The following is a 22643-nucleotide window of genomic DNA, read 5'->3' on the forward strand; positions in this document are numbered from 1 at the left end:
AGGCGACGACGGGGATTGGATTGTAGTTTATAATAATACAGCTCGGTAGTGTTTCTTTATTCTTCTAAAGAAACGTTGTTACAATAAAATAAATGTGCCTGAAATGGCGTGAACATTCCAATCGCATCTTTTACAATTTTTAACGGGGACGGCGAATTTTGCCCAAAACCATTATGACTTTTGTGAACAAGATGACGTAGTTGAACTTCCGGCGTCTGATCGAATAGCGACGCAATGATGGAAGCGTGTGCCGGCCCTGTCACTTCAGGTACATGAGAGATTGATGCAGTGGTATGTTTGAGCCTTCACAGGTTCCGTATAGAGGGTCCTACCTGGGAACAACTGTGGCCTGTTTGTGAGTCTTCCATTGGTGAACTACAGTTCCCATAATGCTCAGTGTCAGCAGCTGGAGATCCACACTACCAACTTGGGTGCAAATACATCTCCTCTCTAGAAGTCAGCCTTGTTTTTTTTATATCTCTTTTAAGTTGATGTCATCCATTTTATTATTTTTTCAGGGGCAAAGAGGGCCTGAATAAAATAATAAAAATTAGCAATAATAAGAATAGGTTCTGTCTTCGCTTGAGTTTCAATACAGGCTAACTGGTGTCATTAATACTGCTAACATGGTTTAAAGGGGTGGTTCACCTTTAAAGGGATACAGTCATGGAAAAGCATGTTTTTTTCCAAAACACATCAGTTAATAGTGTTGCTTCAGCAGAATTCTGCACTGAAATCCATTTCTCAAAAGAGCAAACAGATTTTTTTTTATTCAATTTTGAACTCTGACATGGGGCTAGACATATTGTCAGTTTCCCAGCTGCCCGAGTCATGAGGTTTGTGCCTGCACTTTAGGATGGAACTACTTTCTGGCAGGCTGTTATTTCTCCTACTTAATGTAACTGAATCAGTCTCAGTGGGACTTGGCTTTTACTATTGAGTGCTGTTCTTAGATCTACCAGGCAGCTGTTATCTTGTGTTAGGGAGCTGCTATCTGGTTACCTTCTCATTGTTCTTTTGTTTGGCTGCTGGGGGGGGGGGTGATGTCACTCCAACTTGCAGTACATCAGTAAAGAGTGATTGAAGTGTATCAGAGCAGTCACATGACTGGAGGCAGCTGGGAAATTGACAATATGTCTAGCCCCATGTCAGATTTCCAAATTGAATATAACAAAATCTGCTTGTTTGAAAAATGGATTTCAGTGTAGAATTTGGCTGGAGCAGCACTATTAACTGATGCATTCTGAAAAAAAAACATGTTTTCCCATGACAGTTTCCCTTTAAGGTAACTTTTATTATGTTATAGAACGGCCAGTTCATAATTTTTTTTATAGTTTTTATATTTATTTGTCTTTTTCTTTTGACTCTTTGCAGCTTTCAAATTGGCGTCGCTGACTCCCTTCTAAAAATCAAATGCTCTGTAAGGCTACAAATGTATTATTATTGTTACTTTTTATAACTGATCCTTCTATTCAGGCCTCTCCTATTCATATTCCAGTCTCTTATTCAAATCAATGCATGGTTGCTAGGTTCATTTGGACCTTATTTACCAGATTCAAATTGAAAAGTTGCTGAATATCTCAAAAAAAAAATATATATATAAATAAATAAGATCTAAATAAGATCTATTTCCCTTTTTGCTGGAATGAAAGATGACAAATCCCTGTTTTATATTCTTGTACAGCCCAGCTTCTGAGACCAGTACAGTTGTCTATGTTTTAACACCAATAAATATATATATATATATATATATATATATATATATATATATATATATATATATATATATATATATATAGACAAATACAAGATTCCTCTGCACTCAACCCATTATCAATATATTTAAGACAGCGACATTTTGTGCATACTGCTACTGAAAAATGCCTTACCCTTTAAACAACACAGGGATTGTTTGTCCATATATTGCAATATATTTAAGCTGGCCAACTACGTCAAAGTCATCCCATATCTGGCCAGTCCTATGCTCAATTTTCATCTGATTCATTAAGAATTCTATGGTTTAATTATACATTTTATAAAAGGGACGAATACGTTTTACCTGCAACTTAAAAAAACCTCAAAACCCTTCAATAATAAAAAATTAAAACAAACTGCAAATTGTCTCAGGATATCGCTCTCTGTGTCATACTAAAAGTTATCTCAAAGGTGAACAACCTATTTCATACATCTCTGACAATATGTATTTATGGATTTTTTTCCCAAGTATCGTTAGCACCGTGGCAGCTCACAAAGCAAGAACGATCGATATCATTATTACAGATGGTCATTTACCTAGCAATGAAGCTTTTGAATCACAAACTCAATGTAAACAAGTTGCAGTTGATTTTCATTTTGTCTTTGCAGATAGATAAGCAGTACAGACAGTTACTATAATAAGAACCTGGCTGGTAATCTGGATGCCAGTGTTGCTACAGGGAAAGGCAGATACAAAGTTGTAATGAATATTTTCACCTACAGCCCACTAATAGTACATTAAAGGTACGTTTAACCAATTTATTGGATATTTGTGGGAAATTAAGTGAAATTAACCTTATAAATAAGATCTATTTCCCTTTTTGCTGGAATGAAAGATGACAAATCCCTGTTTTATATTCTTGTACAGCCCAGCTTCTGAGACAAGTACAGTTGTCTATGTTTTAACACCAATAAATATATATATATATATATATATATATATATATATATATATATATATTTGAAAAGATTATTTCTGTCCTATTCTTTTGACCTTTTTTTCAGTTATCTTCAGCAGAAGAGGATTAGTTATAGGGCAACGTGGCCTTTTTCCCCAAGATTCTATTGAGGAGTGAATTAGAGAGCTATCTGTGTAATGTGTTTACTAATAAAGAAATATATATTTTTTAAAAGATTAATTCTGTCCCATTCTTTTAAACTTTTTTTTCAGTTATCTACAGCAGAAGAGGATTATTTATAGAGCAAAATGGCCTTTTTCCCTAAGATTCTATTGAGGAGTGAATTAGAAAGCTATCTGCGTAATGTGTTTACTAATAAAGAGGTGAGTTTTAATACAGCATTATGATACACAAGAGAGCACAATATCCATTCGGCCTTGTTCCTTTTTATGATCATGGAACTCCTCAGTAACTCCACTTAGGATTTCCTTATGTTTTGCAATAATGGTTACATTATTCACTATATAACACACAGGAGAGCACAATATACATTCAGATGCATTGTATGTTTCACTGAGAAGGGTCACTCTTTGCTATCCACCAAAGAATTCAGTGGCACACTATCAATTGCAGATCAAGTAAAGCATTCATTCAGCCCTCCAAAAATGACAAACAGGCAACGTTTTATTGAACTACGTCTCCAGTTGCAGGCTGGAGACCTAAATGTGAGCAGCTACCATCACAACAGGTGGCTTTTTTACCTGTATGGGTAAGAACACTGTAACTTTTCTTTGATTTGCCACTCTTTGGCACCCTTCCCCTAACTGCCACCTCACCAGCTGCCATTTCTCCAAAAAGCATTTTCCCTAAGTAGTCATCAGTACTAAAAACATTTTCCTGTTAAACCAGCATCTCCTGCACTGATGTCTTCCCAAACAGACAGCTGCACTATAAAATGACTCCATATCAAGCTCATAAATGGAATCAAACTGCAAAGCACTGAAAACAATGGAACAGTATATAACTCACGGAATAAAAATGAATCATTAAAAATACACCCAGCTGTTAAGAGGAACTATGCAATATTTATTTAAATTAAGGTTGCCCTTTCAGTTTTTCCATTGGTGAATACTTTGCTGAAAACCCCTGTAATTTTTCCCATTTGCAGCTAGTGGCGGCCGTAGGTGGTCCCGAAGCTGAAAACCTCTTTGAAAACTTACTGAAGCACCTGGCCCATCCTCCATCTTTTACTACTGTTCGAGTTAACCCTCTTTCCACCTCAATAGAAAACGTGAAGTCGCTTCTGAAGGAGGAAATCCATAAGGTTTGTAACTTAATGTTCTCTATTGTGTGTGTTGTGGTAGGACAAGGAAAGAATAATATTCTCTAGAGCTGCACTTACTACAAACACTACTTGATAAGAACTCAACCCCAGGCTTCCATGCTTAAGTGTGATTGGGTCCTAATGCACACCCCTAATAGGAATATAAGACACGCTAATAAAAAAAAATTATTTATCAATTACCATAATATTTATACAGGTATGGTATCGCTTATATGTAAACCCGTTATCCAAAAAGCTCCAAATTACGGAAAGGACGTCTTCCATAGACTCATTTTTATCCATATAATCCAAATTTTTAAATATGATTTCCTTTTTCTCTGTAATAATAAAACAGTACCTTGTATTTGATCCAAACTAAGATATAGTTAATCCTTATTGGAAGCCAAACCAACCTATAGGGTTTATTTAATATTCACATGATTTTCTAGTAGACTTATTGCATGAAGATCCAAATTTATGGAAAGATCCATTATCCAGAAAACCCCAGGTCCCAAGCATTCTGGATAACTGGTTCCATACCTGTATTTAATGGCATCATTTGTTTATATACAGTCAAATGTCTCAGAAAAAGAGGGGCCCTCTTCAACTACCTATGGTCATTCAGCATTTTGTTTTATTTCTTAAATCAATTTCTTAAACCAGTCCCATCAAGCACTAATAATTTCCTGGGCTACACAGTCAATATCTCAAGTGTTTTATTGGATTTTGGACCTGTCCTTTAACTATTATTACATGTGTACATTTATTGCTAGCCTTTAGTCCCAAGTGTCTTGCGTCAGACTCTCTACATATTTCCGAACCTCCCTACATAATTGTCAGCCTGTATGTTCCAGTCTTAGTTACCCTCCATTTAATCACTTATTCTGTATTGACTTTCTTCTCTTTTTTTCCGTTCATTAGCAATTCCCTGGTTTGAATATCCCAATTTTGCAGCATCCCATTGTTCCTGACCTTTTACTAATTCCAGTCATCGGCCCAAGGTTTGTAAGGCTTTTGTGTGGTGGGCTACTAAATAGATTTGTACTGCTAGTGCTAGTTGTAACACACACAGCAATATGGGCATCCCACTCCCCCCCCCAACAAATGTTTGCATGATATTCTCAACCCTCCAAAAGTTCATTGGGGGTAATCAACCTGTTATATTCCTTGAATTCTTAGCAGCATATGGTAGACCTCTCACAATGCAGCAACTGTGAGGTTGTTTGTGCAGAGCAGCTTTACAGGCACATACCCACAGCTGAGCAAAACAGCTTAGTGATGTCTTGATCAGGCCAAAACCTGCAGGACATATGGGTTCCCAAGCAAAGGGGTAGGGCCCCCGTCCATCAATAAGATACATACAGTAGAACCCCAATTTTACATCTCTTGATTTTAAGTTTTCCCTCATTTTACATTGTTGTTTTGTGGTCCCACCTATATATTATGCATAATACATTTCCCTGATTTTACATTTTCCTGGATTTTACACCATTTTTTTCTGGTCCCCTGAAAAACATAAAATGGGGGTTCTACTGTATATATAAATGCCTCGGCACAGCTGTAGATTCTGCCCAGCTAGGCAAAGTGGTTAGAGAGACTCACAGCTTCAATAACTGGGTGCTTGTGCTTTCCCCTGCAACCACAAATACGTGTAAGTTCTTTAGAGAATTGGGACTGATGGCAATCCAACTTGCATTCCTCCAATCAGATGCAACCCTGGACATTTTTTGGCCTGGAGTCCTGGAAATATGGCAATATTTTTCTGTATGATCCCCACAATATCAAGTATTGCCTCTCTTCAGAGTTGGCGACAAAAATTCGAAAATTTCTTCATTGGTATTTGCTGACATTTTGTTGCCTGCCCTGGAGGAGATTAAGAGGACCATTTATCAAAGGTTAAGTTTTAAATTCTTGTGAAATTTTTAAATTCGAATATACTCACAATTCGACTGGGAGGTTATTTAAGAAAACATTTGAATGGCTTATATTCGATTGAATGGTTCAAACCGGAAAATTCGAATTGTATCCAATTGGTACGAATCAAATTTTGCTCCCGAAAAAAACTCGCATGTCAGGAAGGCTATTAACATCTCCAAATGGCTTAGCGGACCTCTGCCAGTGACTTGTACATGAACTCGGCAGGTTTTAGGTGGTGAATATTCAAATTAGGACTGTTTTCATGTTGAGGTGTGATAAATCTCGCATTCAAATTTACATTCGAATAGGGTGATTCAAATGTGTGAATTTTTAAACTCGAAAATTCTAATTCTAATTGATTATTCAACCCTTGATAAAACTGCCCCTAAGTGTAGCACTGTGTCGTTGCTGATTGCTGTGTGTACGACAGCTGCTGAGTTGAACTTAGTTAGTGGATGGCCTAATGCTTGTGTTGTTTGTGCATCTAGGAGGACCCTAAAGCAACACCCTGTGCAAGTTATTGTTGGAGCCCAATGTGGAAATGCTGTCCTTAGGGGAGCTCATGTCTATGCTGCTGGAATTGTATCTGCTTCTAAATGTAAGAACATTGACTCTGTCTCTCCTATTGTCCAGTCACTTTCATCCCACATGTCCATTGTGCAATTTGTGCAATTTCTTTCACAGTTTCTACACTTCTAGGGGTTATTTATTAAACACCGAATGCCAAAAACCCCAAAAATTTTGTTTTTTACCGTAAAATCTCGGATGTAAAATTGGTACGATCCGATTTTTTTTCCACAATTTTTTCTGCTTCCTGCCCGCAAAGAAAATTTTTTGGAAAGTGTATTGATAAATAAGAAGAAGAAACCCATGCGGTTTTGGTGGGAGTAGTTTTCAGAAAATATTGAGATAAATTCGGACTTTGATAAATGGGCCTCCCAGTGTACACTTGCAACAGATATTCAAGTTAAGGATTTTCAGCCACATTGAAGGTGTTAAAACTGGTGGTGTCTGTGAGCAAGTGCTTTCTTTTTAGATGGGGAAAATGTGCTAAAATCTCTGAGCAATCAGGTAAGTGGCCAAGGACTAAGTCTTTAAATCCCAGCAAGTGCAGAATGAGCAATCAGCTTTCAGACTCCATCACTAGATCCCTCTCCAGGGTTTTGTGAGGGAAAGAAATTGTCAGGTCTTTCCTTGGTGCTTATCTCCATTCTTTGTGTTCCATCGTGTCCTGTCTTCATGTAGCTTGCTGGCTGGACCTTCCAAAGTGTTCTGTCCATGGACCTTCTGCTCGATTCCTTCCTTGACCTCTTAAAGTCCTTCTTTCCATGATGTGGTACATTTTGTGGGGAAGGAAATACCTATTTCTTCTTCTGTGACCCACACTTTTTTCTATGTTCCTACTTAGTCACGAGTCCTGGGTCTTAACTATCTTCCCTGGGGTCCACATATCTTCTCTTTCTCCCAGCATCTTCAGGACCCGTGTAGTACTGTGATACATGGGTCTATTTATCATGCTGTGTATAAAGTTGAGTGAAACATTACCGGTGATGTTGCTCTTAACAACAAATGAATGTTTTGCTGATTGGTTGCTCTGGGGAACATCACTGGTAATTCTTCACTCCTTTTTACACAGCATGATAAATAGGCCCAATAATGTGTTTTAAAGGTAAAGGACATTGGCATTGGTATATTATTTAGGGTCAACTTGATCTTTGTTTGTGGCTGTACCTGTGGTTAAAACAGTTCATTTCAATACCTGAACTCTTTACAATAGAAGTAGAAAATATGGTGTATTTGCTTAAATATTGCAACAGCCGGCCTAATAATACAGCCCCAAAAAAATTAAAATACGCATTTGATCAAAGTTCCCTTTCAAGTATGACTTAGGTAGTATTTGCTGCAGCAGAAAATAATAGAGCAGAGCTAGCAGTTAATTATCTTTCTCTGTATTTCTAGGACAGAAAGGTGTGTTTATTTAGCTACCACACAGCAAAATAAGCCTCTTTGTACTAAATACACTTTCATTATTTTCCCTCTGCCTTCTTTCTTGTTTTAGCCATCCGGAGAGAACAAGCTGTTCCATTTTAAACAGTCCAAAAATAAATTCTGAAAGTCTATTACAAAGTGGCTTATTTTGTTCTATATCAGCTACATAAACACATGTATTTTGTCTCTGGATTCCTTTTAAAGTAAGAATTTTAAATCTAAAATAACTGTAACAAACCAGTTCATCGTTATTATTGTGCCATTAAATCAGCATTCCAAACAGAAAAAAGTATCAGAAAACCCTGTGACATTATGGTGATTTACACATATATTGGAGGGCCCAGGGGCGGATTTATCAATTGTATAAAAAAGATTTGATCTAGTCAAATTTGAATTAGGATTTTCAAAAAACTTTGAATGTTCGATATTTAGCAAACACAACAAATTTAAGGTTTAGCATGTTATAGAATGGTCAATTATAAGCAACTTTTCAATTATTTATTTTGAATATTTTTTTAATTATTTGCCTTTCTTCTGACGCTTGCCAGCTTTCAAATGGGGGTCACTGACCCCATCTAAAAAACAAATGCACCATAAGTCTACACGTTTTTTGTTATTGCTTCTTTTATTACTCGCATTGCTATTCAGTCGCTCCCCTAATTATATTCCAAGTCTCTTATTCAAATAAATGCATGGTTACTAGGGTAGTTTGGACACTAGCAACCAGATTGCTGAAACTGCAAACTGGAGAGCTGTTGAATAAAAAGCCAAATAACTCATCAAGCTCAAATAGTAAAAAATGAAAACCAATTGCATATTATCTCAGAATATCACTCTCTACATCATACTAAAAGTTGATTCAAAGGTGAACAACCCCTTTAAAAAGCTTGAATTTAAAACTTTTAGCATCTAAAAGCTTGCAAGTTCATGTAGAAGTCAATAGGAGTAGCCCTATGCAAAATGTAAGCGTTTTGATTTTTTTTTTATTCCTTTCATATTTTTCAAATAGTTTTGAGAGTTGATAGACCCATTTAAAGCAAGTTAATTACAAATTTGATGCATTTATGATTTTTTTTACAATCACATTTTTTAGATTCAAAGTCGTCTTCAACATTTGGGTTTGACCAAAAAAAAAAAAATTTTTTTTTAGAAAACAAAAGCAAAGATCTGATGGGGAAACATCACCAGTGATGTTTTTCTCCAATGTGTTACAAAGTATGATAAATAAGCTCCTAATTGTACAGGTATAGGATCCCTTATCCGGAAACCCGATATCCAGAAAGCTCCGAATTACGGAATAGCTGTCTCCCATAGACTCCATTTTATCCAAATAATCCAAATTTTTAAAAATGTTTTCCTTTTTCTCTGTAATAATAAAACAGTAGCTTGTACTTGATCCCAACTAAGATATAAGTAATCCTTATTGGAAGCAAAACCAGCTTATTGGGTTAATTTAATGTTTAAATGAATTTCTAGTAGACTTAAGGCATGAAGATCCAAATTACGGAAAGATCCGTTATCCGGAAACCCCCAGGTCCCGAGCATTCTGGATAAAAGGTCCCATACCCGTACTACATATTATGGCTCATAAATGCCAGCAATATTTTTGTAACCTGGTTGTGGGCTAAGGAACACCTTTGCCAAATGTTGGGCCTCAAAAGGGGACCTTGAATTGAATAAGTCAGAAGATTTAAGGGTGCAACCAGATTTCACAGATGGGGAGAAAAAACACATAGACACACAGTGAGATATCATGAACATTATTTCTTGTTTCTCTAGGGATGAAAGCTGGAGATGAAGTGTCCGTGTTTTCAGATATAGAAGGAAAATGCAAAAGGGGGGCCAAAGAATTCACTGGAAATAAGATCTTCATTGGCAACGGCATTTCAGAGCTGAGCCGAAATGAAATCTTCTGTTGCAACAACCCAGTAAAGTAGGTATGAAGCAGGCTAAGTCTGCTAATCATATTAGGAAGTTTTGCACTGCCAGTGCAATCTGGGATGTTGCGCATTAAATCAAGTACTGTAGAACAATCATTCTCAGCCCTGGGCTATTATCAGAAGAGGCTCTTCTCTCTGCTGGTGATTTTTCTGCAGGTAAAGAAAAGAGGTGTCTTGGCAGTAACCCATAGCAACCAATCAGCAATCACCTTTAATCAGTCAACTGCAGTTAGAAACCCACTACCTTTGATTGGTTGCTGTAGGTTACTGAATGGCGGCAGATTTCTGAGGTCTTCTGGTTGCCAGTGGTCCATTATGTTCTAATAGCAGGAGAATTAACTTTACTTGGTTTATTTTCCTATGTGGTGTGACTTAGATAGTCAAGCAGATCCCATGGCAGGCGATTTATAGGCATAGTAAATCCTTATTTCAAGCAACTGTAGGACACACCGTATTCTTGCTCTTATTAAGTGCCTGTATGCACAAAGCACATACGGCTATGGTGTTTCCTCCTTAAGCAGAAGACCTGGGGTAGAGTACCCAGACTTCACTTCGCTAATGGTGAGCTCCCACCATATCTATACAGAAACTTTACACATTTATCGCCAGGGATGTCATGAATGATAACATTCAGCAGTGAAATTGTAGCTGTATCAAACTCAAAGGATAACTACAATGCTAGCAATTTTCTATAGGTATATAATCTTTTACTCTGAAAGGTTTTTTTTTTCCGGATAAGGGATCTTTCTCTGAATTGGATCATCATACCTTAAATCTACTTATCATTAAAACATGCAATAAACACAACAGCATTGTTCTGCTACCAATATTAATTCCTACAGTTTCGTTACCACCTTACCTACAAGGTACTGTTTTATTATTACATGTATTACAGTTTTATTATTACAGAGAAAAGGAAATCATTTTTACAAATTAGCAATTATTTGATTAAAACGGAGTCTGTGGGAGATGGCCTTCCTGTAATGCTGAGCTTTCTAGATAATGGGTGTCCCATACCTGTATAGCTTTAAAGGAAACCCACTTATAGGCAGTGATATTTTGGTGTAATCCAGCATATGCATAACTGTTCATTCTCTAAACATAAATATGCTTTAACAATTGCTTTGTGTTGTGATTGGCAGGGGGAAAGGCATCAAAATGACAGAACCAGTATATTTAAGTCCATCATTTGACAATGTGCTTTCAGGGTATATCTTTTTGCAGGTAAGCTGGTTAAGACTGAATAACTGAGACATTGTATTGTTCTAAAAAATATCTGCTCATATTGAAGTTGATGCCAGCAACACATTTAAAAAAAAAAGTTGGGTGAGGGGCATGCTTCCTACTTCTTTTAACAACACTCTGTAACTGTTTGGGAACTGAGAAGACAAATGGCTGTAGTTTTATAAGTGAAATGTTGTCCCACTCTTGCCTTGCAGAATGGTGCTTGACATTGTCTTGCTGAAATAAGAATGGCCTTCCCTGAAAAGACATTGTCTGGATGGCAACATATGTTGCTCCAAAACCTGTATCATTCAACATTAAAAGGCCCATTTATCAAAGTCAAATCGAAATTTTTCAGGTTTTTGCTCAAAAACAAAAAACAGGACCTTTACCATTGTCTTCTACAGGACCCGACAGCTTGGAGATGGCAGATTTTCGGATTCAGATTTTTTTCAGCCTTGGGATATAATAAATATTTTTTTATGAAAAACATCTGAATTTTTTCATGATTTCTACATTCAGAGTTTCATAAATAACCCCATAATAGTGCCTTCCTAGATGTGCCAGCTACCCATTCCTTGTGCACTAATGCACCCTCATCATAATGGGTGTTGTTGGCTTTTGAACTGCGTGCTGGTAACAAGCGGAATGGTCCATTTCTTATTTTGCCCAGATGACGCAGTGTCCATGATTTCCAAAATAATATTACAATTTTGATTTGTCAGGACACAGGACAGTTTTCTATTTTGCCTCGGTCCATGTTTAGCAAGCTTGGGCCCAGAGAAGGCAGCAGTGTAACTGGACCATGTTTATATATGGTTTCTTCTTTGCATGGCAGAGTTACATTAGTTGGTGCAGCAACAAACCGGAAGTGGTTTTGGGAAGTATTCCAGAGCCCATGCATTGATTTCCACTACACAATTGTATCTGTTTTGAATGCAGTGCCTCCTGAGCGCCTATTTTTCAACATTTCCCATTTCAACATCTGATATGTTGTCTATGTAGTTATTTGCCATTAAGCATAGGGTTTACAGTAAATGCTTTGCAAACCATCAAAGTCTCTTTTTGATTATATATATTTTACTTAGTGGAAACATAGTCAAACTTTTGTGTAGTAATCCATAGCAACCAGAACTTGGTTTTCTTTAGTCTTACTGCAGTTCAGCAGTGCTAACTGGTTGCTACAGGTCAAATCATAAGCCCAGTTTTAAATAAATATATATCTATATATATATATATATATATATATATATATATATATACAGAGCGATAGTGGGACGCACATCCATTCAAATGGACAATGTCTGGGTGCCAGTCGTAAAGTAAATAAATATATCCCAGCAGATGACGGCACACCAAAAAATGTAGCAAACTGCAAAAAAAGTTAAATTAAATCAGGTTTATTATGATCCAACGTTTCAGCTCCATCTTGGAGCTTTCGTCAGGGAAGAAAAAAACTTCCCTGACGAAAGCTCCAAGATGGAGCTGAAACGTTGGATCATAATAAACCTGATTTAATTTAACTTTTTTTGCAGTTTGCTACATTTTTTGGTGTGCCGTCATCTGCTGGGATATATATATATATATATATATATATATATAGATATATAGATATATAGATATATAGATATATAGATATATATATATAAACACACACACAGTGGTGTGAAAAACTATGTCACACAAAATGTTTCTGATCATCAAACACATTTAACTATTAGTCAAAGATAACACAAGTAAACACAAAATGCAGTTTTTAAATGAGGGTTTTTATTATTTAGGGAGAAAAGAAATCCAAACCTGTGTGAAAAAGTAATTGCCCCCTGAACCTAATAACTGGTTGGGCCACCCTTAGCAGCAATAACTGCAATCAAGCGTTTGCGATAACTTGCAACGAGTCTTTTACAGCGCTCTGGAGGAATTTTGGCCCACTCATCTTTGCAGAATTGTTGTAATTCAGCTTTATTTGAGGGTTTTCTAGCATGAACCGCCTTTTTAAGGTCATGCCACAACATCTCAATAGGATTCAGGTCAGGACTTTGACTAGGCCACTCCAAAGTCTTCATTTTGTTTTTCTTCAGCCATTCAGAGGTGGATTTGCTGGTGTGTTTTGGGTCATTGTCCTGCTGCAGCACCCAAGATCGCTTCAGCTTGAGTTGACGAACAGATGGCCGGACATTCTCCTTCAGGATTTTTTGGTAGACAGTAGAATTCATGGTTCCATCTATCACAGCAAGTCTTCCAGGTCCTGAAGCAGCAAAACAACCCCAGACCATCACACTACCACCACCATATTTTACTGTTGGTATGATGTTCTTTTTCTGAAATGCTGTTTTACTTTTACGCCAGATGTAACGGGACGCGCACCTTCCAAAAAGTTCAACTTTTGTCTCGTCGGTCCACAAGGTATTTTCCCAAAAGTCTTGGCAATCATTGAGATGTTTTTAGCAAAATTGAGACGAGCCTTAATGTTCTTTTTGCTTAAAAGTGGTTTGCGCCTTGGAAATCTGCCATGCAGGCCGTTTTTGCCCAGTCTCTTTCTTATGGTGGAGTCGTGAACACTGACCTTAATTGAGGCAAGTGAGGCCTGCAGTTCTTTAGATGTTGTCCTGGGGTCTTTTGTGGCCTCTCAGATGAGTTGTCTCTGCGCTCTTGGGGTAATTTTGGTCGGCCGGCCACTCCTGGGAAGGTTCACCACTGTTCCATGTTTTTGCCATTTGTGGATAATGGCTCTCACTGTGGTTCGCTGGAGTCCCAAAGCTTTAGAAATGGCTTTATAACCTTTGAAATTGAACTCAGGTGTGATAAACCACAGTTAAGTTATTTTTTAACAAGGGGGGCAATCACTTTTTCACACAGGCCCATGTAGATTTGGAGTTTTTTTTCTCCCTTAATAACGTAAACCTTCATTTAAAAACTGCATTTTGTGTTCAATCATGCTATCTTTGACTAATCGTTAACGGTTTTTGATGAGCAGAAACATTTAAGTGTGACAAACATGCAAAAGAATAAGAAATCAGGAAGGGGGCAAATAGTTTTTCACACCACTGTGTGTGTATATATATATATATGTATATATATATATATATATATATATATATACATATATATATATATACACATAGAATTTATCGGCACTCACCAATAACGTAGCAATTTGCCGAGTGCTAACCATAATTTGAATATAACAGTCCACGAAAGCACTCACAGCAGCCGCCATAAAGCGTGTATCAGCAAATCTTTATTTGTGCATGGTGTATCAACGCGTTTTGGCTCACCTGGAGCCGTCGTCAGGATCTATATATATATATATATATATATATATATATATATATATATATATATATATATATATATATATATATTTATATATATATTTGACCTCCGTTTCAGCACCAGAGTAAGAAGCTACTGTACTGTAACATATGGGGAACATCAGAATATTGTTCTGCCTAGGTGCTGCCTCTGAGCTTGGCTTCATTGCATGCAGGCTGGGTGGGACTTGGGCTGCCAGCTGAAGCTCCGCTCTATTGAGCTTGGTTTAAAGGAATAGTTCAGTGTGAAAATAAAAACTGTGTAAATAAATAGACTGTGCAAAATAAAAAATGTTTCTAATATAGTTAGTTAGCCAAAAATGTAATGTATAAAAGCTGGAGCGAACAGATGTCTAATAAAACAGCCAAAATCCAACTTCCTGCTTTTCAGCTCTATAACTCTGAGTTAGTCAGCGACTTGAAGGGGGGCCACATGGTACATTTCTGTTCAGTGAGTTTGCAATTGATCCCCAGCATTCAGCTCAGATTCAAAAGCAACAGAAATGACCCATGTGGCCCCCCCTCAAGTCTCCGATTGGTTATTGCCTGGTAGCCAGGGTAACCAGTCAGTGTAAACCAAGAGAGCTGAAAAGCAGGAAGTTGGATTCTGACTGACAAGTTATACATCCAGTCACTCCAGCCTTTATACATTACATTTTTGGCTAACTAACTATATTAGAAACATTTTTTATTTTGCACAGCCTATTTATTTACACAGTTTTTATTTTCACACTGAACTGTTCCTTTAAAGATGGCCATAAATGTTTCAATTATGATCTTTCCTGGAAAGGATTTGCATATGCAAATTAGGGGTGTGAAGGGGGAAAACATTCTTTTCTTCCTTGTTTTTTGACAAAAAGTCACGCAATTTCCCTCTCACGCAGACGCAAATTAGGATTTGGTTTGGCCGGGCAGAAGAATTCAGCCGAATCCTGCTGAAAACGGCTCAATCCTGGCCGAATCCTGAACCAAATCCTGGATTCGGTGCATCCCTAGTTATTAACTGTTGCTTTTGAATCTAAAGCTCTGCAGACTGGCTGTTGAAAATGTGCTCGGAACATGCTGTTGATCTTTATACTTTTATATTTCATGTATTGGAATAAAATTATTATTATTACAGAAAACAGAATCTTTTTTCCACTCTAGAATTTGCCCTCTGCAGTCGTGAGCCACGTGCTGAACCCTCAGCCAGGAGAAAGGATATTAGACATGTGTGCAGCGCCCGGAGGAAAGACCACACACATCGCTACACTCATGGAGGACCAGGTAATTACCTGATGAGAAACTGAAGCCAGAAATCAATCCTTGGTACTGCAACCAGCACTTCAGGGGTTAAAGATGTCTGACCAGTCATGACACCGAGGCAACGCCCTTTGTCCACAGCACTTAATAACTGTAAATATTAATATTGCTGCCTGTTTATTCTCCCTGTGTGTAAATTACAGTGTGAATCACTCACGCATAGGGAGAGTACACAGTGTTGGCTGGTGAGATTGATGTTGCTTTTTCCAAACATCACATTGTATGGAATCATTTAAAGGAGAGCTAAAGCCTAACTCAAGAAGTAACTAGAAATGCGGTATGTTGTGTTTTGAGCTTCTGTACCAGCCCAAGGCAACCACAGCCCTTTAGCAGTACAGATCTGTGTCTCCAAAGATGCCCCAGTAGCTCCCCATCTTCTTTTCTGCTGATTCACTGCACATGCTCTGTGCTGCTGTCACTTACTGAGCTTAGGGACCCACTCAGTATATAAAATATGGCATTTTTAACCATATTCATTTTTAGGGTTTAGCTCTCCTTTATCATCAGTTTGCAACGAAAAACAAAACAATCACACAATGGCCGCTCCAATCACGTCATGAGCTTCCATCTCAAAAATGTAATATTCATAGAATTTTTATTATAGGAATATCAGGATTGCAATACAACCCAGTGCTGACATATGTTACAGACAACTGGGTAACTTTATAGCTTGTTTCAATCTGCATTAATCTTTCTTGGCAGCGGATCATGTCCATGTACGTTATTGCTGGCAGGTTGGGTACCCAATAATGTTTCATGTAATCACTAATAATGACACCCACACAATGTTTCTCTTGTGTTCATTTTTAGGGAGAAGTTATAGCCCTGGATAAAATAGCCAGCAAAGTAGAGAAAATCAAGCAGAATGCATCAGTGCTAAAGCTCAAGTGTATAAAGGCTTTCTGCTTCAACAGCACCAAGGCAGTGAGAGATCAGAATTGTCCAGATGAACAAGGTAAGCAGCACGTTCCTTTTCATGCAATTGTATCTGTTCATATGGACTGACATGAATAAACGGAGGATCCAACATTGGTTTAATTGAGACAGGCCAGAAACAGGCATATCTATGTAGAGGTGTGTTGTGATGTCTTTGAAGTGAACATGAACATGCCTTGTGAAGTCACAAAATGCTTTTTGGCACAAGCTTTGCGGTAAGGATCTGGCTGTGGGTGTGGCTTGTGACATTACAGAACTGATGAGAACCTATCCAAAAAGACAGGCATGGCCTCACTTATGTCACGATTAAAGGGATCTAGCCATGAGCAGAGGTCATCTGCATCATAGTTTTGGTGAATGCTAAAATGCTGTACAGGTGTAGAATCCATTATCCAGAAACACCTTATCCAGAAAGCACCAAATTACGGGAAAAATCTTTTAAAATGATTTCCTTTTTTCTCTGTAGTAATAAAACATTATCTTGTACTTGATCCCAACTAAGATATAATTAAAGGAGAACTAAAGTGTTAATAAAGAAGTAGCTAGAAATGTTGTACATTATGTTTTGGGCTTCTGTACCAGCCCAAGGCAACAACAGCCCTTTAGCAGTAAAGATCTGTGTCTCCAAAGATGCCCCAGTAGCTCCCCATCTTTTCTGTTGATTCACTGCACATGCTCTGTGCTGCTGTCACTTACTGAGCTTAGGGACCCACTCACAATATACAGTACACATAGAATAGAAATGTCACAATATAAGGCTGATGGTGACCCCCTGTGACAAGTTTGAAGCCCTGGATCATTGCTGCTATTGAGAACTTTAAACTTTAGGCTGGTGAAATAAGTTCAGTATATACTTTAAAATATGGCAGTTGTAGCCATATTCATTTTTAGGGTTTAGTTATCCTTTAATTCTTATTGGAAGCAAAACCAGCCGTTTGGGTTTATGTAATGCTCACATAATTTTCTAGTAGACTTAAGGTATGCAGATCCAAATTACAGATAGATCCAGAAAACCACAGGTCCCGAGCATTCTGTATAACAGATTCCACAAGTGTAGTGGCAAATAAGAGTAAACTTTATCACCCAGCTGTATTATCTAAGGCTGGACTGTCCAACTGGGGGCACATGGGCTGTATAAGGCCCTTCATTGCATTTTTATATCCCTCAGTCTGCTCGTGGGCTGCATCGATTTAATTTTATGGCAACATTTTTAATGCAATTTGCCTCTCAAACTCACGTTAGTCAGGCTAAAGGCCAGCAATATGGACGTCAAAGTTCCCTATGAGTGGGGCTGTTTTTATGAGAACACCTGGCTGTACCCTGGGAATTGTGAAGGGAGCTGCTACCATGGCTGATGTGCAGTGACATTGTAAAAGGAATAGGTGATGATTTCCCATTTCAAAATCATTTTCAGAATGACAGTATTTAATGTGTTAAACCCAGTGTAAACCTTCCCTAGGAGACGGGCCTCCATTCTTTCCCGAGTCATTTGACCGAATTCTGTTGGACGCTCCATGCAGTGGAATGGGTCAGAGGCCAAATATGGTCTGTCCATTTTCCTTAAAGGAATTGACATCGTATCAGCCCCTGCAGCGCAAGCTTTTCAGTGCGGTAAGTATAAGGCAGCCATATTATGATAATAATATATATATATATATATATATATATATATATATATATATATATATATATATATATATACATATATATATATATATATATATATATATAGTTTGATATCTCTTCCATTTCTCATATGTTTACATGTTCAATACTCTCTCTTTCCCACCACTTGTTGCATTGTTACTATTATCCAGGCAGTTGAATTACTAAGACCCGGCGGGACTCTAGTTTACAGCACGTGCACCGTAACATTATCTGAGAATGAAGAACAGGTTGCCTGGGCACTTAAAACTTTCCCATGTCTCAAGTTACAGCCGCAGGTAAAATCCACACTTTGTGCATGTTTGAGCCAAGACACATTATTAGTGACAGTACAGGGTAGGGGGCAGAGCCTCTTGAATAGGGAATTAGTTAAAGAGACTACGGCTAGGGTTGCCACCTTTTTTTGGAAAAAAATGCCTATATATATATATATATATATATATATATATAATTTTTATTTTATTTTTTTTATTTTTTTTCCTATTGATAACATTGGCATTAGCCATCATTTTTACCGGCCAGGTAGCAACCCTATCTCCGTCCCAATTGTGATCCTTGGTCTTTACAAGAGCTGTCGCAGGAAAAAGAGGCTTTTTAAGATTTGCTTTCACATTTTGGAGGGTTTTTTTTGTAAGACTGAAATGATAAAGAAAGCAACGATCAGTGACTTTGCCAGTGATTATGCTAATGGAAAGTAAAGCCTTGCATGTGTTCTGTACTTCAGTAGCTAATGACACCGAAACAATTCCACTGCCTAATCCCTATAACTTTCTTACTTCCCACGTTCATTTTAAAGATCCCCTATATACCCCCTATATTCTGAATTTTTCCACAGGGATCTGCATATGCAGCTTAGAAAAACAGAAGGGAGAAAGGACGTCTAAAAAAAACCATGCCCTTAATCAGTGCTGTCCAACTTCTGTGGTACCGAGGGCCAAAGTTTTACTGGCCTATGTGGTGGAGGGCCAATAATGGAAGTCAGTGTTGGCCACTCCCCCTTTTAAACCACACCCACTGTAAACCACACCCATATTACCACAAGAACTTTTAAGATCGTATCCACATTAACGGTGGTAGCACACCAAAAAACCAAATGGTTGGTGCTCACTGCAGGGAAATCCCTCATCACTCATATGTGATAAATTGAAGTCATGTTAAAAACATACCCTTAAATCCATATGCCTCCTCCTCCCCTGTGGATAATACAACAACCCCCCAACACAAGATTAAACACCTTAGCGGCCCTTAACAACAATTTCCAAATGCTAACAAACCCCAAGAACAAACCCCTAACAGGCTTCCATTCCACAGGTAGTGTAGGGCAAGCAGAGAATGGCACCCACAAGCAGCACTGGGCAAGCAGAGATTAGCATACACAGAGAGGGAAGGCAGAACAGAGCAGGAGACAGGGAAAGCTATCAAGGCTCTGTTCTGCCTTCCCTCTCTGTGTATGCTAATCTCTGCTTGCCCAGTGCTGCTTGTGGGTGCCATTCTCTGCTTGCCCTACACTACCTGTGGAATGGAAGCCTGTTAGGGGTTTGTTCTTGGGGTTTGTGTGGAGTTTCCCTTTAATTTATTTGTGTATTTATTGCTATTGAAAGCAGTATTTATCCATTTCTATTCTCTGCACTGGTGGCTCAGACTGTTGATACAATGTAAGACAAGGCAACTGATTAACAGACCTGTCTTTGCTGGGGAACTAAGACTTTTGCAACATTATTTAAAAAGTAACAACCAGGAGTTTAAAAGCACTGAAAATGTTTAAGAAAAAAAAATAAATAAAAAATAAATAAATATATATATATATATATATATATATATATATATATATATATATATATATATATATATATATATATATATATATATATATATATATATATATATATATTGGAAAGTTGATTAGACTTAGGTTTTCTTTTATTAGGCACATTTTTATGTAGGGGTTGACTTGCCCTTAACTCATTGTGCGTTGGATGCATTGCTCTCCTAAGGGCTTTAGCACACAGGCAGATATGGGGAGATTTAGTCGTCTGGCGACTAATTGCTTCTTCTTCGGGGCGACAATCTCCCCGAACTGCTTTCTTCTTGCTAAAATGTACAAGGAAACTCAGGGCGACTTCGGAAATCAAAGTGAGTGCATTGGCGCAGGCGATTTTTCATTTTAGCAGACGGAAGGCAGTTCGGGGAGATTGTCGCCCCGAAGAAGAGGCAATTAGTTGCCAGCCGACTAAATCTCCCCGAATCTGCCTGTGTGCTAAAGCCCTAATCCACTCAGGTGCCATCAGTTATGTTTACTCACTGCCTGTACTCCGTGTCTGTAGGTCTGAGTGGCATCTTGGGGTTCAAGCCCAGGAAGTTCAATGCTTTGTACAAGTTTACAGTGGGATTTACCTAGTAATATTTGGGGCCCCTACATCCCCAAAGCATGCATGTGAGAATGCTGATTGGTTAGGAGACAGATATTTATGTAAAACTCATAGAATAGATGATGCTTCAAGTCTTGAATCACATTTTTAAAATATTGTAGAAGCCACTAAGTTTAGAGAAGCCTTTGTGTTTGTTTAGTTGTGGAACAACATACGTACTAGGGATGCACCGAATCTAGGATTCTGCCTTTTTCAGCAGGATTCGGATTCGGCCAAAGCTTCTTGCCTGGCCAAAGCAAATCAGAATCTTAATTTACATATGCAATTTAGGGGTGGGGAGGGACACAAAACAAGGAAGTAAAAAATGTTTTCCCTTTCCCACCCCTAATTTGCATATGCAAATTTGGTTCTGCATTCGGCCGAATCTTTTGCAAAGGATTCGGGGGTTCGGCCGAATCGAAAATAGTGGATTCGGTTCATCCCTAATACGTACACAGTGTGAAATCTTCCGAACCTCGACTAAAAAGACATTATTTTTCAAGTTATGTTAGGAAGTTTTACACTGTCTTCTGCACAACTTCTGTTTAAGAATTGTATATAATGATGTTGGCTTTTCCCATGCAGGAACCCCATGTTGGTGGGGAAGGTATGATGGGTGCTGAGCTGCCCCCAGACCAACTGAAGCTGCTTCAGAGATTTGACCCGTCCCGTGTAGAGTTCTGCAGTGTCGATACAAATCATTGCTCAGCTCAGCCCAGCGACACAATCCCATTGGCTAATAAGGACACTATAGGGTTTTTTATTGCTCGATTTTTAAAGGCAAGATGAAAAGGACCGATATTATTATTTCTTAAAGGCAGTAAAGTGTTGTTTAGGTATGGAATTCAGAGGTCCGTCATGTTACCATGACAACAAGTGATTAAACCGGTTGCCATGGAAGCAGACAGTCTGCCAGCTGTTCATTTCACAATCCATTTTTGCAGCCACAGGTTAAATAAAGGAATGATTTCAGTTTTTCTAAATTCCCTGTTTGTGGTGCATCAATATCGGCTCCTTTGTATTTGCTCAGAAATGGGGGAGCAGTTATTATTGGTCTAGGGCTAAAAGACAGCTGGGTAAGTCCATCTTTAAAATCAGTTTTAGTATGATGTACAGAGGGATATTCTGAGAGCATTTGCAACTGGTTTTTATTTATTTGTTTACTTGTGGTTTTTGAGTTATTTAGGCTTTTTATTCAGCAGCTCTCCAGTTTGCAATTTCAGCCATCTGGTTGATAAGGTTCAAATTACCCTAGCAACCACCCATTGATTTGAAAGACTGGAATATGAATAGTTGAAGGACTTAATAAAAAGTGGAGTAATAAAAAGTAGCAGTAACAATAAATGTGTAGCCCTACAGAGCATTTGTTTTTTTAGTTGGGGTCAGTGACCTCCATTTGACGGCTGAAAAGAGTCAGAAGAAGGCAAATGATTCAAAAACTATAAAATTAATACTGAAAATGAATTGAAAAGTTAGCATCAGCCAACCTACAACACACTTATGGGCAAATTTACCAAAGGTCAAATTTTGAATCTATGAATTTTTTTTTTTTTACGCTAATAAATTTGAATATACTTGACTCGAATGGGAGGTTATTTTAAGAAAAAAACGTGGACGTCTAGTATTCGATCAAATAGTCCCAACCGGAAAATTCAAATCAAGTTTTCCCTCCGAAAAAAACCCCTCAAACGTCAGGAAAGCCATGAACAGCTTCAAATGGTTCAACGGACTTCTGCGGGTAAATGAACTTGGCAGTTTTTAGGCGGCGAATATTCAAAGTACGAAAGGGGGGCTGTGGGAGTAAATATGTATTAAAGTACAATGGAAATGCTACTGATTTGGCCAATTAAACAATACACATTCCCGGGTCCCCTGTCTCATAAGTAATTCAGTATAAATGCAAGTGGATGTGGTCACAAAAACACGGGTTTTTAGTTACAAAGTTATGATCATAAAGTTGATAAACCACC

General features: G+C 37.9%; 1 protein-coding gene across 11 annotated transcripts; it reads left to right on the forward strand.

The window, feature by feature from the left end:
• Positions 1-21: 21 nt before the first annotated feature.
• Positions 22-21656, forward strand: nsun6.L (NOP2/Sun RNA methyltransferase 6 L homeolog). Of its 11 annotated transcripts, XM_041565588.1 has the most exons (14): positions 22-268; positions 1375-1420; positions 2365-2499; positions 2927-3037; positions 3823-3978; positions 4900-4979; positions 6384-6493; positions 9664-9817; positions 10967-11048; positions 15509-15628; positions 16475-16619; positions 18060-18211; positions 18418-18543; positions 21259-21656. In XM_041565588.1, exons 4-14 carry the CDS (start codon positions 2963-2965, stop codon positions 21460-21462), a joined length of 1404 nt encoding a protein of 467 aa, XP_041421522.1. In that variant the 5' UTR covers positions 22-268; positions 1375-1420; positions 2365-2499; positions 2927-2962; the 3' UTR covers positions 21463-21656.
• The last annotated feature ends 987 nt before the right edge of the window (positions 21657-22643 follow it).

The sequence above is a fragment of the Xenopus laevis genome, chromosome 6L (genome assembly GCF_017654675.1).
Source record: "Xenopus laevis strain J_2021 chromosome 6L, Xenopus_laevis_v10.1, whole genome shotgun sequence".
Taxonomy (NCBI): domain Eukaryota; kingdom Metazoa; phylum Chordata; class Amphibia; order Anura; family Pipidae; genus Xenopus; species Xenopus laevis.

Excerpts from the sequence above, each read along its gene's own strand:
- nsun6.L (XM_041565588.1), top strand. The coding sequence starts at position 2,963 with ATGGCCTTTTTCCCTAAGATTCTATTGAGGAGTGAATTAGAAAGCTAT. Across the intron at positions 9,818-10,966 it reads TGTTGCAACAACCCAGTAAA|GGGGAAAGGCATCAAAATGA; the intron begins GTAGGTATGAAG and ends TGTGATTGGCAG. Across the intron at positions 18,212-18,417 it reads AGCGCAAGCTTTTCAGTGCG|GCAGTTGAATTACTAAGACC; the intron begins GTAAGTATAAGG and ends ACTATTATCCAG.